Consider the following 19,681-nt stretch of genomic DNA (forward strand, 5'->3'; position numbering starts at 1 on the left):
ATGAAGAGGAAGAGGAAGAAGGAGGAGGAGGAGGAGGAGGAGGAGGAGGAACAGGAGAGCTTGTGAGGAATTTAGTGAGCAGTTCCATAATATACGGATGACAGGGACCTTCAGGGAGCAACTATGTGTTCCGACAAAGTTGGGATGCCTTCGTAGGGATCTTGGAAACCGAGGCTGAGACAGGGGTGGGGGGTGGGCGGCAGGCTGTGGAGCCCAGTGGTCGGGGAAGCAGGATGGGGCGAGGCTGAGAGTTGAGGGGAGGGAGCCGCACGAAGTTGGGGAGTGCACGAGTGAGGACGCCCCCGCGTGCGAGGCCGCGCGGCTGCCGGGGAGAGTGTGACAGTGAAGAAGAGGGGGTGGGGTGAGAGGGTGTGCCGGCGGCTAGGCTGGTGGGGATTCGGTCTCCGGGCGCCCGCGGCGGCGCGGGCGGCGGCTTGCGGACGGCTGGCTCCGGGCCTGGGCGCGTGTGCGCGCGTGTGCGCGGGGCGGAGAGCCGGGGGCTCCTCCGCGCGGGGCTGTGCCTCGGCGCGGCCGGCTGTGTGAACGCGGGCGCCGGCGGACTCACCGCCCAGGCGGCGGGCAGCCTGGGTTATCTGAGCCGCTCGGTCTTGGGTGGCTGCGCCCAGATCTCGGGGAGGCGGCGGCACGGGCGAGACGCGCTGTCGGGGCCGCGGCGCCGCGGAGGAGCGAGACCCGGGCCCGGACGGCAGCGGCGGCGCGCAGAGCATGGACCAGCGCACGGGCCGGGCAGGTAAGAGCCAGGAGGAGCGGCCCGTCTGCGCCACAGGCGAGGGGCGGGGGTGGGGGCGGCGGCGTGAGAAAGATGGGGCGGCCCAGCCCAGCCGAGGACGAACCCCACTCTTATTTTCTGTGCTTGCGGGGGGGGGGCACCGTAATCGCTGGGGACTGGGGCTCTGCGACCTCTCCCCACCCGTGGGACCTCCTGGGTACCTCCCTCCGGGTGTCCTCTAAATCTGCTAAAAACTTTCCATCCAGAAAACGTGAGTTTTACAACTTCTCTTGGTCTCTTTACAGAACCGGGCTTTTCCATTCTGTTGTGCCCTTATGACTTTATCTTTCCACTTTCCAGTGTATAAATATTTTGCATAACTTCCTCCAAGTTGGGTGCACAAGGAAGGTCTTAGTTTCTAGTGGGAATGGAGCCTGGGTGTGTGTACATATGTGTTAGTGGATGGGGACATGCTGTGTGCACATGTCTCTGTGCACGTGTGTGAGGGTCCTGTGTCTTTGAATATAAACCAAAGTGTAAGCTCTGGTGTAGACGTGCCCAACATTTGGAAAGAAGACTCTGCACCCCCCCCCCCCCCAAATAAACAACTCAAGGGAGGCCTGGGGCAAGGGAAGGAATGGCAGCCCCCCCCACACACACACAGGTGGGGATTAAAATCTGACCCAAAGGGCTAAGGGAGTGGAGAGCTGTTCCTTTTTTTTTTTTTCCTTCACCCCCCCCCCAGGTCTGCCAGCTCAGTTCTGTCTGCCCACCAGGGGCCCTAGAATAGTGTGGGTGTGGAAGCCAGGGACCCAGATTTAGTCTTGGATTGGTGGGGAGGGAGAAGGTTGGATCAGTTTCCAAGAGTTTTCCAAATAATTCCACAGAGGTCAAGGACCAACCAACTCCAGCCCCTCTTCCCTCCCCTCACTCCTTATCTTTCCCAAATCTCTCCCCCTTGAACCAGCCCCCACCAGCTCAGGTTCTAGCTTTTTCAGCTGATAATCCAGTTTCCTCCCTCAGCACTGGTCCTCATCTAAGCTTCTTGGCCCAGTCCCTGGACTGCCTCCATTCCCCCTTAGGAGCCTGGTACCCACTGGGGGACCTGGGCCCCCAGGAGGGTCAACTGTGGTCTCCTGGGCTTTGAGGGCCCTGGGCCACCCCTCCGCACCAGAGGTTTAAGTAGGGAGATCAATAGCAAACAGTTGTAATGATCTAATTAATTATGGCAAAATTAAAAGCAAGTACAAAATCAATCTCTGATGGTGTTGAAGATGGAATTCAATTGAGAACCCATCTGTGCATCCCCTCGACCGTATAAATATGCAGCCCAAGGACAGACCTAATGGCTGGGCCTTACTGGAAACCTCTCTCCCCCTTTCTTCCTCCCCAGTATGGGGCTTCTCCCTCACCCACTGCCTCTATTTTGCCTCCTACCACCTCCTGCCCCGACCCCTCCTTCTTTCCCAGCCTTTGCTCAGGCTACCGACACTCCCACTTTTCCATTTTCCTGCTCCAAAGGAGGCTCTCCCTGCCTTGCAGGCCGGAGGTGCGTGGATCTGGTTCCTGGCCCCAGCAAGTCTTCCCGCGGGTTCAGACAGGCCCTCTCCACGGCGCCTCGGAAAAGAAAAGGCAGAGCGGTGGTGTGGGGGGGGGGCATCCTTGAGCGCCTGGCCAGGCCATCACCCCAAGTTTCTGGGCGCGTGGGACACTCCAGAACGGACCAGGGCGCTTACCCTGGGGCGCCTGCGCCTACCTGCGCCAGGCCTGGTAGCCGCTCTCCTGGCACGGGTGGCAGAGGGGCCGGGCAGACCAGCTGTGCACTGCACTCCCTTTCCCTTCCCTCCTTTGCCCCGCTTTGGCCGGTGCAGGGGGTTGCACTGCCGCCGGCCAAGGCTTGGGGAAGGGTGGGGAGGAGCTGTGGAGCTGGGCAGGAGGTAGGGCTGTATTTGAGAGAAGGAACCCCCCTTTCCCCTTGAGGTGGCCCCACGGAGCCTCGGAGTCTTCCACCCACGGAGCCGCTTTCTCTCTCTCTTTCTCTTTTCACCGCCCCCTCCCGTTCCTCTGCCTTAATTTCTTCCTTAGGCACGCCTGGCCGACAGGGCTCCCTGGGGGCTCCGCGTCCCCCAGACGGCCCTGGCGCCCTCTTTGGCCTCATCCAGCTAGTTCAAAATGACAATGACACAGGCGCGCACGAGCGAGCGTGCCTGGTTGCCGCCCTGGCGCAACCGCCGCAGCCGGGTGTGCGAAGGATGCGGGTTTTATTTAGTCTCGCTGAGCCAGATCCCCAACAGCGAAAACCACCAGGAAAAGGCGAGGTATGGGGAAAGGAGAGATAATCAGTAACAAGGTTAATTGTGGTCTTTGGCCATCGTCGCCTATACCCCTAGAATCATAAAAATAAGACGTTTATTTGATATCCGCTGGCCTGTCCTAGCTGGTCCTCTGCCTCTCCCTCCTGGGGCTCTGAGCCCGCTCCCTGGCCCACACTGAGTTCCCAGGTTTCTTTCTGCCCTCCGGGACCCCTCCCGCTCCCTGGCCCTGCCGCAGGGGCCTCAGAGCCTGGGGGAGACACAGCCCGATGCCTCCCCGCCCTCTTTTGCCAGGCCTCCTCACCCCGTTATTAATTGCTGTGTTGACCTGCAGGATTGATTGGCGGCCCCGCAGGAAGAGGCTGAGAAGGCCTTGGCCTCCGAGCAGCCTCGGCTGAGGGCAGAGAGAGGAGGGGGAGGTGTTGGATATGGGTCCTAAGCTCCTATCTCGGCCCCGCCTGGGACACAGCTGTTTGCCCAGACACCCTTCTCCACCCCCTCACACACACACACCTTCCACGCACCCTCACAACACACACGCTCACACGATCCCCTCACCAAGAGATGCTCAGCCCCCAAGGAGACCCATCAGAAATTCTCCTTAATTGATTTAGAAATGGAAAGAGGCTCCCTCCCTCCATTAGTCAGTTTCTTCAATATGTTCGTTAGCCGCGGGTCTAGACCTCACGGCCGGTCCAGACATGGCGGAGCGAACTACTGGGACCCGGGCTTTTTTCTGTCCAAGATTTACTTTGCATCTTTTTTTTTTTTTCTTCCCTAGGAACAGTTACAGAAAGTTAAATAATCCTGGATGCCGTGACCCTTAGTGTCTCAAACCAAAGCACTTTTTCCAGAAAGAGCCCTTGTCCTGGCTCCTGAGGGATTCTGTGCAGCCCTTTTGTTTCAAGTTCGGGGAGTGGACGGCTCTGGACCTCGGAGGGTGGAGGGCGCAGGCTTGCAGCCGCCTGGGGTGGGGGGGTCTAACCCTGCAGCAGCGGAGACCCTCCCTCCCCACCCCCACCCCACCCCACCCCACCCCACCCCTGCCTACCTAAACCTCTGTGCGCGCGCGCGCGCGCGCACACACACACACACACACACACACGCGCGCGCACGCGCACACACATACACACACACACTCTTCCACGCCCCCCCCCCTCAGCCACAGCAACACCCCTCGCCCCGAACCCAGGCCACAGGCCCGCGGGCCAGGCACCCAAGCGGGAGTGAGCCCCCGGACGTCCCGGCTCTGGGCTGGGGTGGGCGGAGGCGGCAGGAGTAGACAAACCTCAGCCCGTCCCCAGAGATAGCCCTGTGTCTGGGTTCTCTCCCTGTCTCAGCCAGCCCCTCTCTCCCCGGTTTTCCCCTCTCCCCTCCGCTCCGATCCTTTGTCTCCAGCCACTCCGCGGCGCCAAGCAGCTTGTCCCCCGTCTTGGCGGCCCTGCCCTTCGCTTCCCTGTTTCGTTGGCGGGTCTCCCCCTGCCTTACCCGCTCCCGGCTCTGGCGCGTTCTCCGCCTGCTCCTCACATCCACACCGCTTGCTGGGAGAGGAGGAAGGGAGGGCGGGCGCGCCGCGGATGGATCCGGCAGAGTAGATTTGGTGCTTGCTCGCAACTCCGGGAAAACTCAGCCCGCCGGGGTGCTCCCGCCCCTCTCCAACTATTCCTCAACGCTGCGGAGCCGTGCGCCCTCGCCTGCGTTTGGCCCCTTCCTTTCCTCGTGCATTGGCTGTGGCTCTTTCGCTCCCCCTGGCCTGCCCAGCATCTGCAGTTGCGCTCCCCCACCCTGCCCTGCACTGCGCTCCCTTTCGGCTGCCCCCGGCTACCGCCTGCCCCCTCTCTCCGCAGCCCTCTACGTCGCGGTGGCGGTGGCGGGTAGCGCCGGAGCGGTCCGCGGGCCCGCAGGCACTGTCTCCCTCCACCCCAGCCAGGTCAAGCTGCAGGCTCAGGGCCTGGCTCAGAAGAGGGTTAATCATTACTTCGCTACCGACACAGCCTTCACTCGCACTCTCTCACCCGGGCTTGGGGAGGAAGGGAAGAGATAGTTGGCCGGATGGGGACCTCGGCTTCGCCCAAACCAGCCTCTTCGGGCCTTCCAGAGACAGGTGTCTTCTCTGTGCCCTCAGCACCCGTTTCATGTCCATTTCCTTCCCCTCCTCTCTCCCCGCCTTCCACGCCTCCCCTTCATCAGGCCTCTCCCCCACCGTCTCATCTCCGCTCTGGCTTTGGCAGGTTGACTGAAGGTCCAGAGAGGACCAACTTTCTTTGTTTGGAACCGGACTGGACGGGATTTCCTTTCCCAGGTCTCTGAGAACGGGCCAGCCTCCTCCCAACCATTTTGGCAGACTGGCCCGAAGGGGACTGCGCCTGAGGCCACAATTAACCTGGCTGTTGGGGGAGGGGGTAAGAATTTAATGGACCCTCTAGCATCTGCGCTGACGCAGTGGGGGAGGGGGCGGTGAGGGTGCAGGAAGAAGTAGGAATGGAGTAGCAGGAAAGAGCAGAGTGATCAACATGGACAGGGTGTGGTATAGTCAATGGAAGGGAAACAAATCCTGAATGGAAGGAACACAGGAAGCCAGGCAGCAAGGAATCCTCTTGTTACCTTTATAGGATAGAAGTTGGGTGGAAAGCACCACCCCTTGCCCTGTCTAAGCAGCCCAGCTCCCCCCTCCTTCCCTCTTTGTGGAGGGGTAAGTGTTCCGGGAAGCTGGGCACTTATCCCTTAATCTACCACAGAAATGTTGGGTTTTCAAAGTGCTTTTCTATTGGCTAGCTCCAGGTAGTAGGCAAGACAGGTAATCGTCCCTATTTTACAGGTGAGAAAACTGAGGAGGCTCAAGAGGCAAAGGGACTGTGAATGTGGTGGCTGCTGCTCCTTCTCATGGGCTGTGGGGTCAGCAGCCCCTTTAGCTGTGCAGAGGTCTGTGAGTGTCTGGGGACAGGCTCTGTGCAGGTCTGAGCCGAGAGTACCCCGGCCTCTGTGGGGCCTCTTGCCCCCCACCCTCCAGCTTGTTTTCTGTTACACAGGGCCCTCTGCTCCTACCCTGCAGACCTACTGGCCCAGTTTCTCCTGTTTGACTATTTTTTTCAGCTCCCCGGTCGGGTGGGCCACCGGCGGCAGCCACCTGGCAGGCCCGTGCCGCTAAGAGGCCGCTTTGGTGGCCAAGTGGCTTGCATTGTCGTTTTCCCTCAAAGGGCCGGGCAGGTCGCTGGGACCTCTGGCGAGGAGCAGCCGGGTTAAAGGGGGAGGGGCCGGCGAGGATAAAGGCGCAGCACGTGCGCCCGGCCTCCACAGGACCAACAGACCGAGCGGGCGGGGCCGGCCGGGAGGCGGCCCCCCCCCGGGCTTCACGCGGGGAGCCCAAATATTGGGAACAAAAGCGGGAAAAGAAGAGTGAGAGCAGGAGGGAGGGAGGGAGCCAGGGAGGGAGCGAGGAAGCAGAAATTAGGGGGTCTTAGATGAAAAAAAAAAAAAAGAAAGAAAGTAGCTTTAGGGGGAATGTGCTGTGGAGTGTGAAATTGCAGCCCATGGTGCTCCATATTGTACCAGAAGCTCTTCCAAAAAAAAAAAAAACCATCCTCCAACGTGACCAGAGGGCTAGGAAGGGGGAGGGGCGGGGAGAGAATGGGGAGGAGGAAGGGAGAGGGCCGAGCCGGAGCTGGGCCGGCCGAGCTGGAGAGGGGGCCGGGTGCGTGCGCCGGCGGCCCGGGATCTGGTGGTGGAGAGCTGGCGCCCCAGGGTGCGCCGGGACCCAGAGGGCGAGTGGGCCGCGGCCGTACCGCACTTGGATTGTCAGCGAACTTTTTTCCTCTTTGCTTTTTTCTTTTTTGGTGGTGGTAGTGGTGGGACTTCCCCAACTGGGACTAATTCAGGAAAGGAGCTCGGCTGCGAAGCTACCTTCCTTTCTTCCCTCCTATGTTTCTGCTCTTCCCTTCGGACTAGTTTCCCCCCTTGGTTCTAAACAGCTTTTTCCCCCTGAACTTTAATGCGTTTAATTTGGTCCGCGCTGTGGGGAGCATTTCCTAGGGAGATACATTTAATTTCGGAATTTCTAATCCCCTCCCTCAGAGGCCCGGCCCTGGCTCCCTTTGCCGCTCCCCAGGAGGTGAAAGGAGTCGTTGGAGGAAGAGGAGCCCAGGCCAAGGGGGAGGGGCGCGGCTGGGAAGCTCCTTCGAAGCCCCCAGGCCCTCACGGCCCAGCTGCCTTTCCAAACTGCCTGAGGTCCGGGGCCTGGGCTCTGGGTCAGGGCCCTGCCTGCGGAGGAGAGGCAGCCACGCCTCTGCCTACCCACACCGGGACAGAAAGCGCAGAGCCAGGGACCGGGAAACCGGAAAAGGAGGCGAAGGGTGGAGAAGAGAGGGGGTGCAAGTGGGAGCAGCAGACAGGGTGTATATGAGCACTTCACTCCGTGCACAATCTACCCAGAAACGCATTTCGTAGCTCAGAGTGCTAGTCGTGCTTAGCTTGGCTTGGGATGCCTGTGCGCGTGTACACTTGGGGTGCAGGGTGGGGGTGGGGGAAGAACTCAACGTATCCCACACGTATCCGAGTATCCCACACCTACCCCGTCCCCCCCACCCCCCCACCCCGGGGCCTGCTCTGCCCGGGACAGTGGGAGAGTCAGGCCAGCTGCAGCTCAGCAGTCGGGAAGGAGGCAAGGGCTGGGGCACCCCGAGAGCCAGGCCGGGAAGGGAGCGGAGAAGAAGGAACGGAGATCCACAAGGAAGATTTATTGGGCAGATCAGATGCACAGAGGCGGCTAATGAAGCAAATCCCGAGATGGGTATCAGAGCAACTCCCCAAAAGTTTATTTGCCTTTAAATTTCCGCAGGGAGGCGGGCGCCTTGTTTGAAGTGTAAATGCCCCTAGGTTGGGGGGTGGAAAGGCCGCTTTGAAAACACCAGAGAGAAAAGGTTCATTTAGAGGCAGACGGGAAAAGCAACCAACCCTGACAGGTCGGAGCCCGGGTTGTGTTTGGGGTTGGGTTGTTTTCTTTTTTTCTCTTTCTTTTCCTCTTTCCTCTACTTTCTTCTTCCCTTTTCCCCTTTCTTGCTTTTTTCTCCTCTACTAGACTCTATAGAAGAAAGGGAAGAACAGGAAAGGGAGCATCAGAGGGAGAGGCGAGTGCCTGGAGAGAAATCTGTAGTCCAGCCCCGGAGCAATAGAAGAAGGCAGAGTCTTGGCTAAAAGGGTTTCTAACCATCAGGGATCGTTGCTCTTTAACTTTCTAGACCCAGGAATGGGCCGGAGCTGAGGAAGAAGCTGCCAGGGGCTGGCTTGGTGGGAGGGTGAGTGTCGAGCTGGTGTAGTGCTGTGGAAAGGGTCCCAGGAACTGGGGGTGGGGTGGGGTGGGGTGGGAGTGATTCTGGAGCCTCAGAGGCTACCTGGGAATTGGACTATCATGGAAGGGTCTTTACTCCTCAGGGGGCAGTTGGGAAAGATAGATGTGTGACTATAGCTTCCTGCACGCTTTGTGCATTAAGTCCTTGTAAGTCTCCTTTCACAAAACGTAAAATCCCTCTTGCCCAATACGTGAAAATGCCTGTTGTCTGCATCCACACTTCTTCATAGTGTGTGTAACATAGGGATATGTCTAGCTGGTTCTAGAAAAATCTGTGTGTCTTTGTGCCTAGTGTGTGTGTGGGGGGGGGGGAGGCGGGGTTCTGCCCACAGTTTTATTCCTGCAATAGTTCAGACTCCCCGGGACTTAACTTCCTGAACCAACGTAAGGAGACCTGGGGCAAAAGGTTCCCTTAGTTGTCAACTCCCCTCAGCAAGGATCCTTCCTCTGTGCCTCTCCCTACACCCCAATTCTTGGTTAATTACCTTCCTGCAGGAAGCCCAAGGCTGTACCAGGTAATACCACCTGAGAGCCCCTTTCTTCCAGGCCTGGGAGCCCTTTCCTTTAGGCTGCCCGAACTCTGTTTTCCTTTTTTCGCTCCCCACACGAAGTTAGCGCGTGTACGTGGGGTTGTGAGGCCAAAGCAAACCCGGGAGCGCCATCTGCAGGTCTCGAGAGGAAGAGACTGACCTTCGGGGCTGGACTCTGCGCCTGCAACCTCCAGCGGAAGGGAACCAGCCCCGCCGACCAAGGGGAGAGGGAGTGAGGGCTGGGAGGGAGAGGGTTGGTGGGGCGGATTTTTTTTTTCCTCCCAGGAGTTACTCCGCAGGTGGATTAAGCGGATCAGGCTCAGGAGGATCCAGGAAGGGGGGCAAATGTCAGAATTCCAAAGACTCAGCCTCTTAAGGAGTGGGAGGTTCCGAATCCTGTGGGACTGAGCCTGGCTGGATCCCGGCCCGAGGATTAAGGGCCCTGGAAAACCCGGGTGTAAGAGGCCCAGGAGGAGTCTCCTCCTGGCTGAGTGGGGCAGGTGCGGCACCCAGCCTAGCTGCCGCCTGGGCTCCAGCCAGCGGGACAGCGGCGCGAGTCTGCGGCTCTTTCGCCGGCGCCAGGGTCTGCAGTCAGGGGCCAGAGGCACCTCAAGACCGGGCAGCGGGAGCGGAGCGCGGGCTTCCCCGAGCCGCCCTTTCGCAGACCCAGGGAAGCGGGGGGAGGGAGCGAAGGAGGGAGAGAGAGTTAAAACATCAGCTGAAGTGCCAAGATGATTTATGAGACGAGGGAAAATATTTCATAAAGATCTCCCGGATATTCTGTACTTAACCAGTTAGGAGACAAAGGGCTTCTCCTGCCTGGTGCGTACGAGCGGACCGAGCGGGTGCGGACGAAGGCTGCGGAGGCCGGGCCAGAGGCTCTGGCAGGAGCGGGCCCGGGCCGAGCGCTAGCTCGGGAGCCGCCAAGCTGGCGGCGGGCGGCGCTCAGCCTCGTTCGCAGCCTCTTCTCCCCAGCCGGGGACAGCAAGCCTCGTCTCCCGCGTCCTCTGCCGCCAGCGACCGGTCGCTCTGCACTGTCTCCCTCCCCAAGCCTTTCTCCCAGGCCACCCGAGGGTCCAGAAGCCAAGTCCCGGGGCTGTCCCACCGTCCGCTGGGTCCCACTGAGGCAGGTGGGTCCTCGCCGGAGGTCTCCAGCTCCATCGGAAACGGAGCCTTCTGGGCTGCCCAGACCCCAATGGGCAGGGGGACGAGGGGAGCCCTCCGCGCAGCCGCGCGTGGGATGCAAGAGGACAAACTGCCGGGCACTTTGCCCCGGAATGAGATTGGGGGGTGCGTGGGTGGGGAGGTACCTCAGGAGGGAAAGGCGAGAGGGAAGGACCAGAGAGAGGAAGGAAGAATCAGGAAGGAACGGAAGGGAACTCAGAGCGGAGAGGAGGGGGGTTAAGACTAGGGATGCGGACCGGGCTCGGGGCCGCGTAGCCCACGCGGGCACTGGCCGGTGGATGGCAGGGCTGGGTGAGTTGGGACTGTGAGCCCGGCTGCCGAGAGCGGCGCGCTCCGCGGCACTCTGTCGTTGCCTGAATATTCATTAGACCGGCCGCTCTTTCTCCTTATCTAACGTTTATCTTATCGGCGAGTTTCGTTGCTCAGTGTAGTTTTAATCCCGGGCTCCCCTTTCCCCTCCCCCTGGCCCGCTCCCCTCCCTCTCCCTTCCTTCGCCTGCTGCTCCCTCCCTCCCTCCCTGCCGTTTCCCCCTCCCCTCCCCTCCCCTCGCCGGCACCGGAGTGACAGGCGCGGGGCCCTCCTCGCCGAAGCTCGGGGCTCCGGCGCTGGCGAATCACAGAGTGGTGGAATCTATTGCCTTTGTCTGACAAGTCATCCATCTCCCAGCGCGGGGAGGGGGAGGGGGTCTGGAGGGGGCTTTGCAGCTTTTAGAGAGACACACACCGGGAGCCGAGGCTCCAGTCTCCGGCCGAGCCTTCTCGCAGCCGCAGCCCACCTGGGGCCAGCCCGGTGCGGCCGGCGCTGCTCAGCTCCCTCCCTCCTTCCCGGCCCTTCGGCCGCGGCGGCGCGCGCCTGCCTTTTCTGGGGGCGGGGGCCCGGCTCGCGCTCTCCCCTCTCCGAGGCGCCCGCTCGGACATCCCGAGGATTGCTACTTCTCTGCCAACTTCGCCAACTCACCCGCACTTGGAGCGGCCCGGCTCCCCGCCCGGCGCCCTCGGGCCGCCCCCCCCTCGGCTCCTCGCCCTCTCCGACCGCCGCCTCTCGGATGACCGGGTTCCAGGGGAGCTGAGCGAGCCGCCTCCCCCGCCCAGCCTCAGCCCTGGCCTCAGCGGCCGCGCGCGCCATGCGCCCCCAGATCCCCCCGGCCCGGCCCGCCGCCCCGGGGCCGCTCTGCTGACCGCCCGGCCCCGCGCCCCGACGGTGGGAAGTTGCGGTCGCTGCGGTTGCCAGCTCCGACCCGCCCGGGAAGCGTCCCCGCGGGGAGCGCAGCGCGGCGCCCCCCGCCCGCCCCGCCGCTGCCGGGCGCCCGCTCACCTCCCCCACCCCCGCCTCCCCAACGTCCCTCCCTTTTCTCCTCAAGTCCTGAAGTTGAGTTTGAGAGGCGACACGGCGGCGGCGGCCGCGCTGCTCCCGCTCCTCTGCCTCCCCATGGATATGCACTGCAAAGCAGACCCCTTCTCCGCGATGCACCGTGAGTACCCGCGCCCGGCTCCTGTCCCGGCTCGGGGCTTCCCGTCCTAACCCTATCCTGTCCCGCCCCGCGTGGCCCTGGCCCCCTGCGCTCAGGTCCCACCTTGGGGACCACGCTGGCTTCTCTAGCCCTCCCCCCTTCGTTCTTCCTTTTCCCCCCATTTTCCAGTGTTTTCAAAGCCTCCAGTTTCTCTCTTCTGCCTTATGTTCCTGGTACTTCTCCCTCTACCAGCCTTCCTACCTTCCCTGGTGCCCATCACCTGTCTTCCTTCCTTCCACCTGCTTCTTCTTAGGTCATCGATCCACAGCCCCTGGTCCTGGCTCCAGCCATCCTACTCCCTGGTCACCCTCTTGCCCTGGGCTGGGAGACTAATTGGCAGGCAGTTTTGAGGGGTTTGTGTTGTGGTGTTCTCTCTCTCTCTGTCTCTCTCTCTCTCTCTACCTCCCCCTCCCTCCATTCATCTCTACCTTTCTCAAACTTAGAGTGTGATTGTCCAGGAGGAGACTCCTAACATGGGCAGCTTCAGTGTCAGGACAATCAGGCAGAAGAGTGTGGGGGTGGGGTGCCCCCATCTGACCCTCAGCTCCTAGCACCTCCAGGCCGTGCCAGCCCCGGCAGGGCTTCTTGTGGTTTGTAATACTTCCTTCTTCTCCTTTTCTTTCCCACCTCCTTCCCTTCTCCTTCCCCTTCTCTTCTCCTTGAGTTGGGAGTCTGAGATTGGCAGGATGCGATGGTCATCTTTCTCCGCCTCTCCCTGGGAGATGCTCTAAAAACAAAGAGGGGTTCCAAGGAGAAATCCAAGTCAGCAAGAGATGGGAGTAGAGGAGCCTGCCAGGCGGCCCCTGGGCACAGCCAAGCTCCGCTTGCAGTTCTGGAGGCTCCTTGCCGGCCTCCCACTCCCTGGTGAAAATGCTCCAGCCAGTGACCTGGCCAGTGGGTAGTCAAAGAGAGAGAAAACGAGGGGGAAAAAACAAAAGGAAGGCAAGCAAATGCCAAAGCTGGGGAGAAAGGAAAGAGGAAAAAAAAAAAAACAAACAAACAGGGGGAAGGAAATAAAAGAAAGAAAACAGAAAGGCTGTTCCAGAAGAAAGAGAAGGGGAGAAAAATGAAAAAAAAAATAGAAAAAGAGGGAATTATTTTAATGAAATCTGAATTTATCTAATTCATGTCCTATATCTTTAGCTTGGAGAAGAATTCGGAGATTGTTTTTTGCAGGCTTTTTTTTTTTCTCTCCCAGATAAATGAATTCTAAATAGAAAACTTCTCCCCCTCTGTAGATTAATAATTAAGGATGGTTTGTAACTTTTCACAGGGAAACTTTTTTAGACCTGGCTTGGATCGGTGCTCTGGACAAGAGAGCCGAGGAGGAAGAGTTGTGTTTTTCTATAAGCATATAACTAGCGTTACAGGGGGAGCTTTAAAAAATACTCCTGGGATAAAATATATTTTCCTAAAGAATTTCTAAGCACAGCTAATCCAAGTCAGGGCCCTCTGGCCGCGGCGGATCTCCGTGAGCTGAGCCAGAAATCCTGTCTCCTTTTCGGAGTGAGTGGAACCAGGTCGACCCGCCGTCTTCGCCCAGCCCGCCGGCCTCCCTGCTCCGCCGCCTCTGCTCTCGCCCTTCTCTCTGGCTGATTCCGCGGGGGAATCTGCCGAGTCCCGGCCGCCCACTGGGTGTCACTTGGAAACCCAAAGGGGAGCAAGGCGAGCTGAAGGCGGTCGGAGGAAGGAAGAGACCGCGGAGCGAGCGAGCAAGCGGGCGGGCGGGCCAGCAAGCAGCCGGAGCCCGTGTCCGCGCCGGCGGCAGTGGCGCATTCCAGGCCCGACTCATCGGCGGCTCCTGGCCCCCTGGCCTGGACTCCTGCCGTGCCCCCTTCCCATCCCCTTCCCTTAGATTGGGGACGAGGGGCCGGGCCCGGAGCCCGGGGAGGCTGAATTATTCATCTTTAATCTGCCCGCAGCTGCCGCCTTTTCATACCGGTAACGCGAGTTCTCCCGGGGCCTAAATTATTGATGGTCGAGGTTTGGAGGGAGGGGAGGGGTGAGGAGTGGGGCCAGAGGTAGGGAGAGTCAGGGATGAGGGGCAAAAATAAGAGGTTGTGGCCTCCCCCAGCCTCCAGATCAGAAGCCTCTCCCCAGGGGTTTCGCCGGCCCTTGCTCTCAGCACCCCCAGAAGGGGACGCGAAAGAAACGAGCGGAACACAGATGTCCCCGCTTTCTCCGAAAGTCGCCTGAGGCTAGCAGGGCAGGGGCTGTAGGTTGCCGGTCAGGTCAGGCTGGCCGCTAGAACTCTGCGCTTGGATTGCTCAGGAACTGCGGCTGCGGGTTGATGGCTCTGGGTGCAGGATTTCTAGACTGCTGTAGGCCAGGGAGAACGGGGCGCCGCGCAGCGTCCTCAGGTCTGGCGTCTGGTGACCACTTGGGCTCTGAGGTTGAGGGCCCGCGCTGGAGTCGGGTTGGAGACCCTGCGCCCTTGTCCTGGGCGGGAGAGCAAACGCCCTTGCTTCGCGGTGTCCTGGGAGGCTGCCGAGGTCTAAGAGGTCAGAGGGACAGGAGCTGGCTCCGGCTGGCAGCACGGGGTGCCCCGGTGAGCCCTCAGCCTGTCTGGGCCACCTGAGCCATGTTACCTAGGCAAGGCAATGGGTCCCAAGCCTGGCACAAGGCGGCAGGCAGACAAGCCCCTGCAGCCTGCGTTCTCTGGCTGTTACCGAGCAGAGCGCCCGGCCGCTCTCCGCTGCCTCCCAGTCTCTGAGCGCAGCAGGCTCTGGGCCCCTGCCTCTTCAGCCTTCCCTCCTCCACCTGGCGTTCTTTGAACTTTAGACACTAGGGAGACCAGTGGGAAATATGGCCCCCAAATATATAAATACAGAAAACATAAAGGAAAGGGAAAATACCGGTCAAAAACCAAAATAAAATAAAAACAAAAACACAAGGAAAGAGGTAGGAAAACTCCAACTCTGATTAAAAATAGATACAAGAGGTAGGGAGCAAAAGGAGAGGGGCAGGGACTTAGCCCCTTTCTGTGCTTAGAACCCTTTTGTACTGAGTCCACCGGTCCCAGACACCCCCCCCCCCAATCATCTGCCTCCAAGCCCTAGCACGCACCAACGACTCCCCCTTGCTTGCGGCTCAGGCGGGATCCCGCTTCGCGCTGCTTCTGTTCTCTGCTCGGCCCTTCCTTTCCTCTCCTACATTCTTTCCTTCCTGCATTAATTCCCCCTCTTCCCTCTTTCCTCTCACCCTGCTTCTCCATTCCTTCCCTCACTTTCTCCCTTGCGAGGTACTGGCCTTCGAGACGCGTTCTTCCCAGCCCTCTGCCCAGCGTCGCGCTCCCGCATCTCTAACGCCCCGTGGGTTTCAATCCCCAATCCGCCGCGTGGTGTTGACCGGACCACTGTTCTTCCGGGAGTCCGGGATCATGCCCCTGCGCCCTGCCTGCTCCCTTTGCACGTCCTGGGCCGCGGACCCTGACTAATGGCCGGTCCCTGCTGTCTGTGGGGTGTTGTGTTTTTTTCTTGTCTCTCCCCAGCAGGGCACGGGGGTGTGAACCAGCTCGGGGGGGTGTTTGTGAACGGCCGGCCCCTGCCCGACGTGGTGAGGCAGCGCATCGTGGAGCTGGCCCACCAGGGTGTGCGGCCCTGCGACATATCCCGGCAGCTGCGGGTCAGCCACGGCTGTGTCAGCAAAATCCTGGGCAGGTGAGGGCCTCAGAGTTGCCCCTGGGAGACACCTTGCCTCCTTATCCCTCCGCCCTGGGTCTCCAGACCAAGGACTTGGCTAAAAGTCAAGGACGCCAGTGGGAGAGGGGCTATCCAGATACTCAGAGGTATCTAGAAAGCTGCTCCTTTCGGTGAGGGCGCTCAGGTGGTGGCCGCAGCCCCAGGAGCCAGGGCGGAGCAGGGTCACTCAAATTCCGCCCAGCTTCGGGGGTTCTTGAGGCTGCCAATTTCCAGCCTTCAGTAAGGGAAGGACTCCTCTTCTAGGAGAGTTAACGCAGACTGGGGAGGGGGGTTGGAGGAACAGGGTGGGGAACGGAAATGGGTCCCCAAGAGAAGAAAAAAATCAGCACTGGGTAGGGGAAAGGAGGGTCCTGGTTCTCAGGGGGCTCTGTGCTCAGTAGGAAAGGGCTGGAGGTGGTGCCTCCGCCAGGGTGGGCCTGGAGGCCTGGAATCGTGCTGTTCCTCCAGTTCCTTCTAAATGAAAGTCTGGGCTTTCAGACTCCCAGGGGCGCCTATTCCCGCTGGTGTGCTCACAGCCCCCCTCCCCCGTGACTGCCTTCCTGGAGGGAGTGTCCCTCTCGTCCTCCCCTTCATCCTCCAGGCTATCCCTCGCCCTAGCCATGCGCCCTCTGGAAGCTGGCTCAGCCATGCTGAGTCTTTTCCCTCCACGCTGTTGCCTCGGGTGGGAGAGTGGCTCGGCCGCTCTGGAGCCTGCAGCCTTCCTGCCCCCGCCGTACGTAGCCTGCTTCTCGCTGACCCCGCCGGCCTTCCCGGCGCAGGTACTATGAAACCGGCAGCATCAAGCCCGGAGTGATCGGAGGCTCCAAGCCCAAAGTGGCGACCCCCAAAGTGGTGGACAAGATTGCTGAATACAAGCGACAGAACCCAACTATGTTCGCCTGGGAGATCCGAGACCGGCTCCTGGCCGAGGGCATCTGCGACAATGACACGGTGCCCAGCGTCTCCTCCATCAACAGGTGAGCAAAGCCGCCCGGGGCTACGGGCTATGGGGCGGGACTCCAGCTCCCAGCTCTCGCCTACGAGCGCGTCTCCCAGCTTGCGGTCTCTGTTCTTTCTCCAGCCTCTGCCCTTGCTCCAGGATCTCAGCCCCAACGTCCTTTGGGCAGGGAGAGGGGACCTGGGAGGCAGAGAGCTAGACAGACAGACAGAGCTGTCTCCAGCTCAGGGCTGGGTATTCCCTGCCAGGCTTCTCCCGCCGGCGTCCTGGAAATGAATCCAAGTGTTTGTGGTAATTAAGACTCCAAGATTACGTGCCTCGGTATCTAGAGACAATCACAGCCCACAGCCGAAGCCTTTAAAATGACCAGTGTCTATTCATCGCTTCCAAACAGACTTCCCTTTCTAAAGGCATGCTCCCTTTCTCCAGGGGCAGCCTCCTGTTCTGGCTTCCCCACCCTCCCTGCCAACTCCCACAAAGCTTGCCTCCCAGGAGCCCAGGCCATGCTAGCCAGCTCCGCACAAATTTCCGGCCTACGAGCACCGAGTATCCAGGCCTGCAGAGCAAACGCTAACCACCAGCCAGCAGTTGGCAGGGAGTAGAGAAGCCGGACAAGGAGTGGGGCACCAGGCGAGAAGGGAGAGCTCTGGACCCCGAGGCTCAACTTTAGGGTGCTTAGGGCCAGGACTCAGTCTGCACCAGATGATAGGCTCAGGCACATGGGGACGACATAGGCGGGAGTCAGCCGCACATATAGCTGCACAAGGCAGTCTCCCAATCCCCAAGCTACTCTAGCACGCTCTCTGGCAGAACGCACGTGCACACCCCATGTACACACACCCCCGCCAGTGTGCAAACAGGCCTGTGCTGGGTACAGCACATGCAAACAGCAGTTGGATGCAAGAGCCCAGGATGGCTCCGACATCACGGAGCTGTGCAATCTGACATCAACAGAGACCCTGTACAAGTTCCAGATTGCTTGGCCGGCCTTTCAACCCCTGCCTCCCCCCCTCCCCATTTTAAGGCAGATTCCCAAATTAGAAGAGGATTTCCTACCCTTGTTATTCTTTGCACTTTTCACGGGCTCATTATCAGGACAACTAATAATTCAGATGGTGCCTTTTCCTGAAACTGGCATCACGTATTAAGGTTTTTTTTTTTAATATTTTGCAAATGATATGGAATTATCCCAAATCATCCTGAAAACAGCAGGTAAAATTAGCTGGTAGAATGTACCTTGGCTAAAGAAGATTCCCTCTGCCACACTCGTGCTGTAACGTACTGCGAGGCGACCCCAGAAATTATCCCAGTGTGTGCCATCTGTATTAAAATGGTTATTCAGTTATGAACAGGGTAACATAATACTGATCAGCTAATTATACACCCTCCGAAAACCCTCCAGCTCCCTGGGCCTGGCTCACTAGGTGTTGAAAGCATAGCGGTTTGACATTCAGACACCTTCGGAAGAAGCCCGAGAAAGACTGTGGGTGGTTTGGGAGGGGAATGTGTCTTTTGCATTTAAAAGCCAGAGGAGGCTGGGGAAGCTTTGGGGCCGGGGCAGGATTGGCGGTTAGGGAAGGGCAGGGGACAAAGCATTGTTTTCTGAGCCATCTGGAGACAGCCTCTTGGCTGTCTGCTGGTCCTGGGAGTGAGTTGGAACTGAGATCTTGCGAGGAGAGCAGCCTGCTGAAGAGCAGTGTTGTTGGGACTGGGCGCTGGTGTTCTGGGGGACGTTCCAGAGAAATGCTTGTTGTCAGTGATAGGATTTGCAAGCCTTTGGAGGAACCCAAGACACGCACAGTTAAGGCAATTTGCTTTTCTTGATGGGCACAGGGTCAGAGCTATCAAGGCAGTTATGATGGCAGCCTCCCTTGTCTACCACCCCGTCCGGCACCCACCCCTGCCTCTCCTCCAACATATACCCTTTCAGGCTGAGATGTTTTGGGAAGCTGGCTCATGCACGAGTTGGGGAATGCCCTCATCTTGAAAAGCCACAGAAGACGGGGAACGGGTGACCCCAGGATCAAGCTCAGGAGCCTTGGGGTACTCCACCAGAATTGGGGGGAGGTAAAGGAGTGAGGAGTAGAGAGCGGGTTGAGAGTGGGAAGAGAACAGCCTCAGCTTGACAGCTCTGACCGTGGCCCCGTCTGCTCAGCGTGGCGCCCCACCACCTAAGGGGCACAGAGGCTTCCTCGGGTGTGTAGAAATAGCCATCTGTGGGCAGGTGTTGCTGGAGATGGAGAGAGAGTGGGAGGAGAGGAACGGGGAAGCCACGGGCAGCATGGGCAACCAGCCCTGGGCCTGTGGTTAGACCTCCTGGCTTGCTCTGTCAACCAGGAGCAGTCAGGGTATTCTGGATTTCACTGTGGGACAGAGTCCTACCATGGTTCAAATTTCGGAGGAAGATTCTGAGGGCTTCCCAGTGTGCTGCTGAGTTGGGGCTGGAGGGATGCGTCTGGGCCCCCGTGCCCTTAACTTCATCCTTGTAGGCGCTATGCTTTAAAGAAGGAAAGGTTTATTCTGAGATTTGTTGGTCCACCCTGAAACCGGATAAAGCGGGATGTTTCTGCCAGCGTTGGTGATGTCGGGAACTTTGTGAATTCTCATCCTCTATAGGAAGAGCCTGGAGACTTTCCTCCGTGCAGAAAGTGCACTGGGGAAAGGGTGGCTCTTGAGTTTAGAGTCTTACTGTTGGTGAGGTGCCCACTCGTCTTAGGTACGTGTAACCATTGTCAGAGTGTGCCTGTGCCGGTGGTTGGCAAGAAAGGAAGTCCACACATGCTCACCCACCTGAGCCAAATTGTGAGATTTTTTTTCATTTTCTCCTCCCCAAAACAGATGCTGTCGCCGCACTTGAAATATGCTGTTATGGTTACAAACTCAATTGCTTTTCGTGCCTCTAAAATTGGTTTTGGCTTTCTCTGATCCTGTCGCGATAAAGGCTTGGACATTCAATCCGTACACTCCACTGGCAAATCCTCAGAGAAATACCTCTCTGAGTCAATGGAGTAGGTCAGGGAGGCCTCCCAAAGCCACTCCTGCCCCCGGAGACCACTGTCAAACACCCAGAGGGTTGACTGGATTGCTTAGCATGTGGAACTTTTGTGACTCATTCTTGATGCTGGGTTACTGATTGCTGACCACGGAGTTGCCAGTTCTTCAGCTCGCACGCGGCCACTGTAGAGGGTGGGTGTTTACGAACAGGTGACTTGAGGTTGAAGCCTGGTGTGGGAGATGGCCTATAGATGGGGGAAGTGATGCTACCGAAGGAGGAAGTCACCCAATTATATCGCTGAGCAATTGACGAGGCAGGAAGGATGCTCCTGATTATGTGCCAGAGTCTCCTGGTTTGGCTGTTGCTCTGGGCAGAGAGTACTGCTCCTTTGAAAGAATAGGCGCAAACTCCAGGTAGAGTCTAGGGTTACGGAGGAT

At 59.1% G+C, this 19,681-nt stretch overlaps 1 protein-coding gene across 7 annotated transcripts in view; it reads left to right on the top strand.

Moving 5' to 3' along the window:
- The first annotated feature begins 676 nt into the window (after nucleotides 1-676).
- The window catches only part of PAX2 (paired box 2), a 90,817-nt gene continuing 71,812 nt past the window's right edge, over nucleotides 677-19,681 (top strand). For 2 of the 7 annotated variants that reach the window (XM_045438598.1, XM_045438600.1), the window contains exons 1-4: nucleotides 679-751; nucleotides 11,462-11,572; nucleotides 15,102-15,270; nucleotides 16,071-16,268. In XM_045438598.1, the coding sequence (XP_045294554.1) occupies nucleotides 727-751; nucleotides 11,462-11,572; nucleotides 15,102-15,270; nucleotides 16,071-16,268 (503 nt within the window). In that variant the 5' untranslated portion in view covers nucleotides 679-726. Of the gene's footprint in view, nucleotides 752-11,461; nucleotides 11,573-15,101; nucleotides 15,271-16,070; nucleotides 16,269-19,681 lie in introns of all 7 variants that reach the window. The other 5 variants (XM_045438596.1, XM_045438597.1, XM_045438599.1 and 2 more) reach the window with 5 other exon arrangements.

Source organism: Leopardus geoffroyi, chromosome D2 (genome assembly GCF_018350155.1).
Source record: "Leopardus geoffroyi isolate Oge1 chromosome D2, O.geoffroyi_Oge1_pat1.0, whole genome shotgun sequence".
Lineage (NCBI taxonomy): Eukaryota > Metazoa > Chordata > Mammalia > Carnivora > Felidae > Leopardus > Leopardus geoffroyi.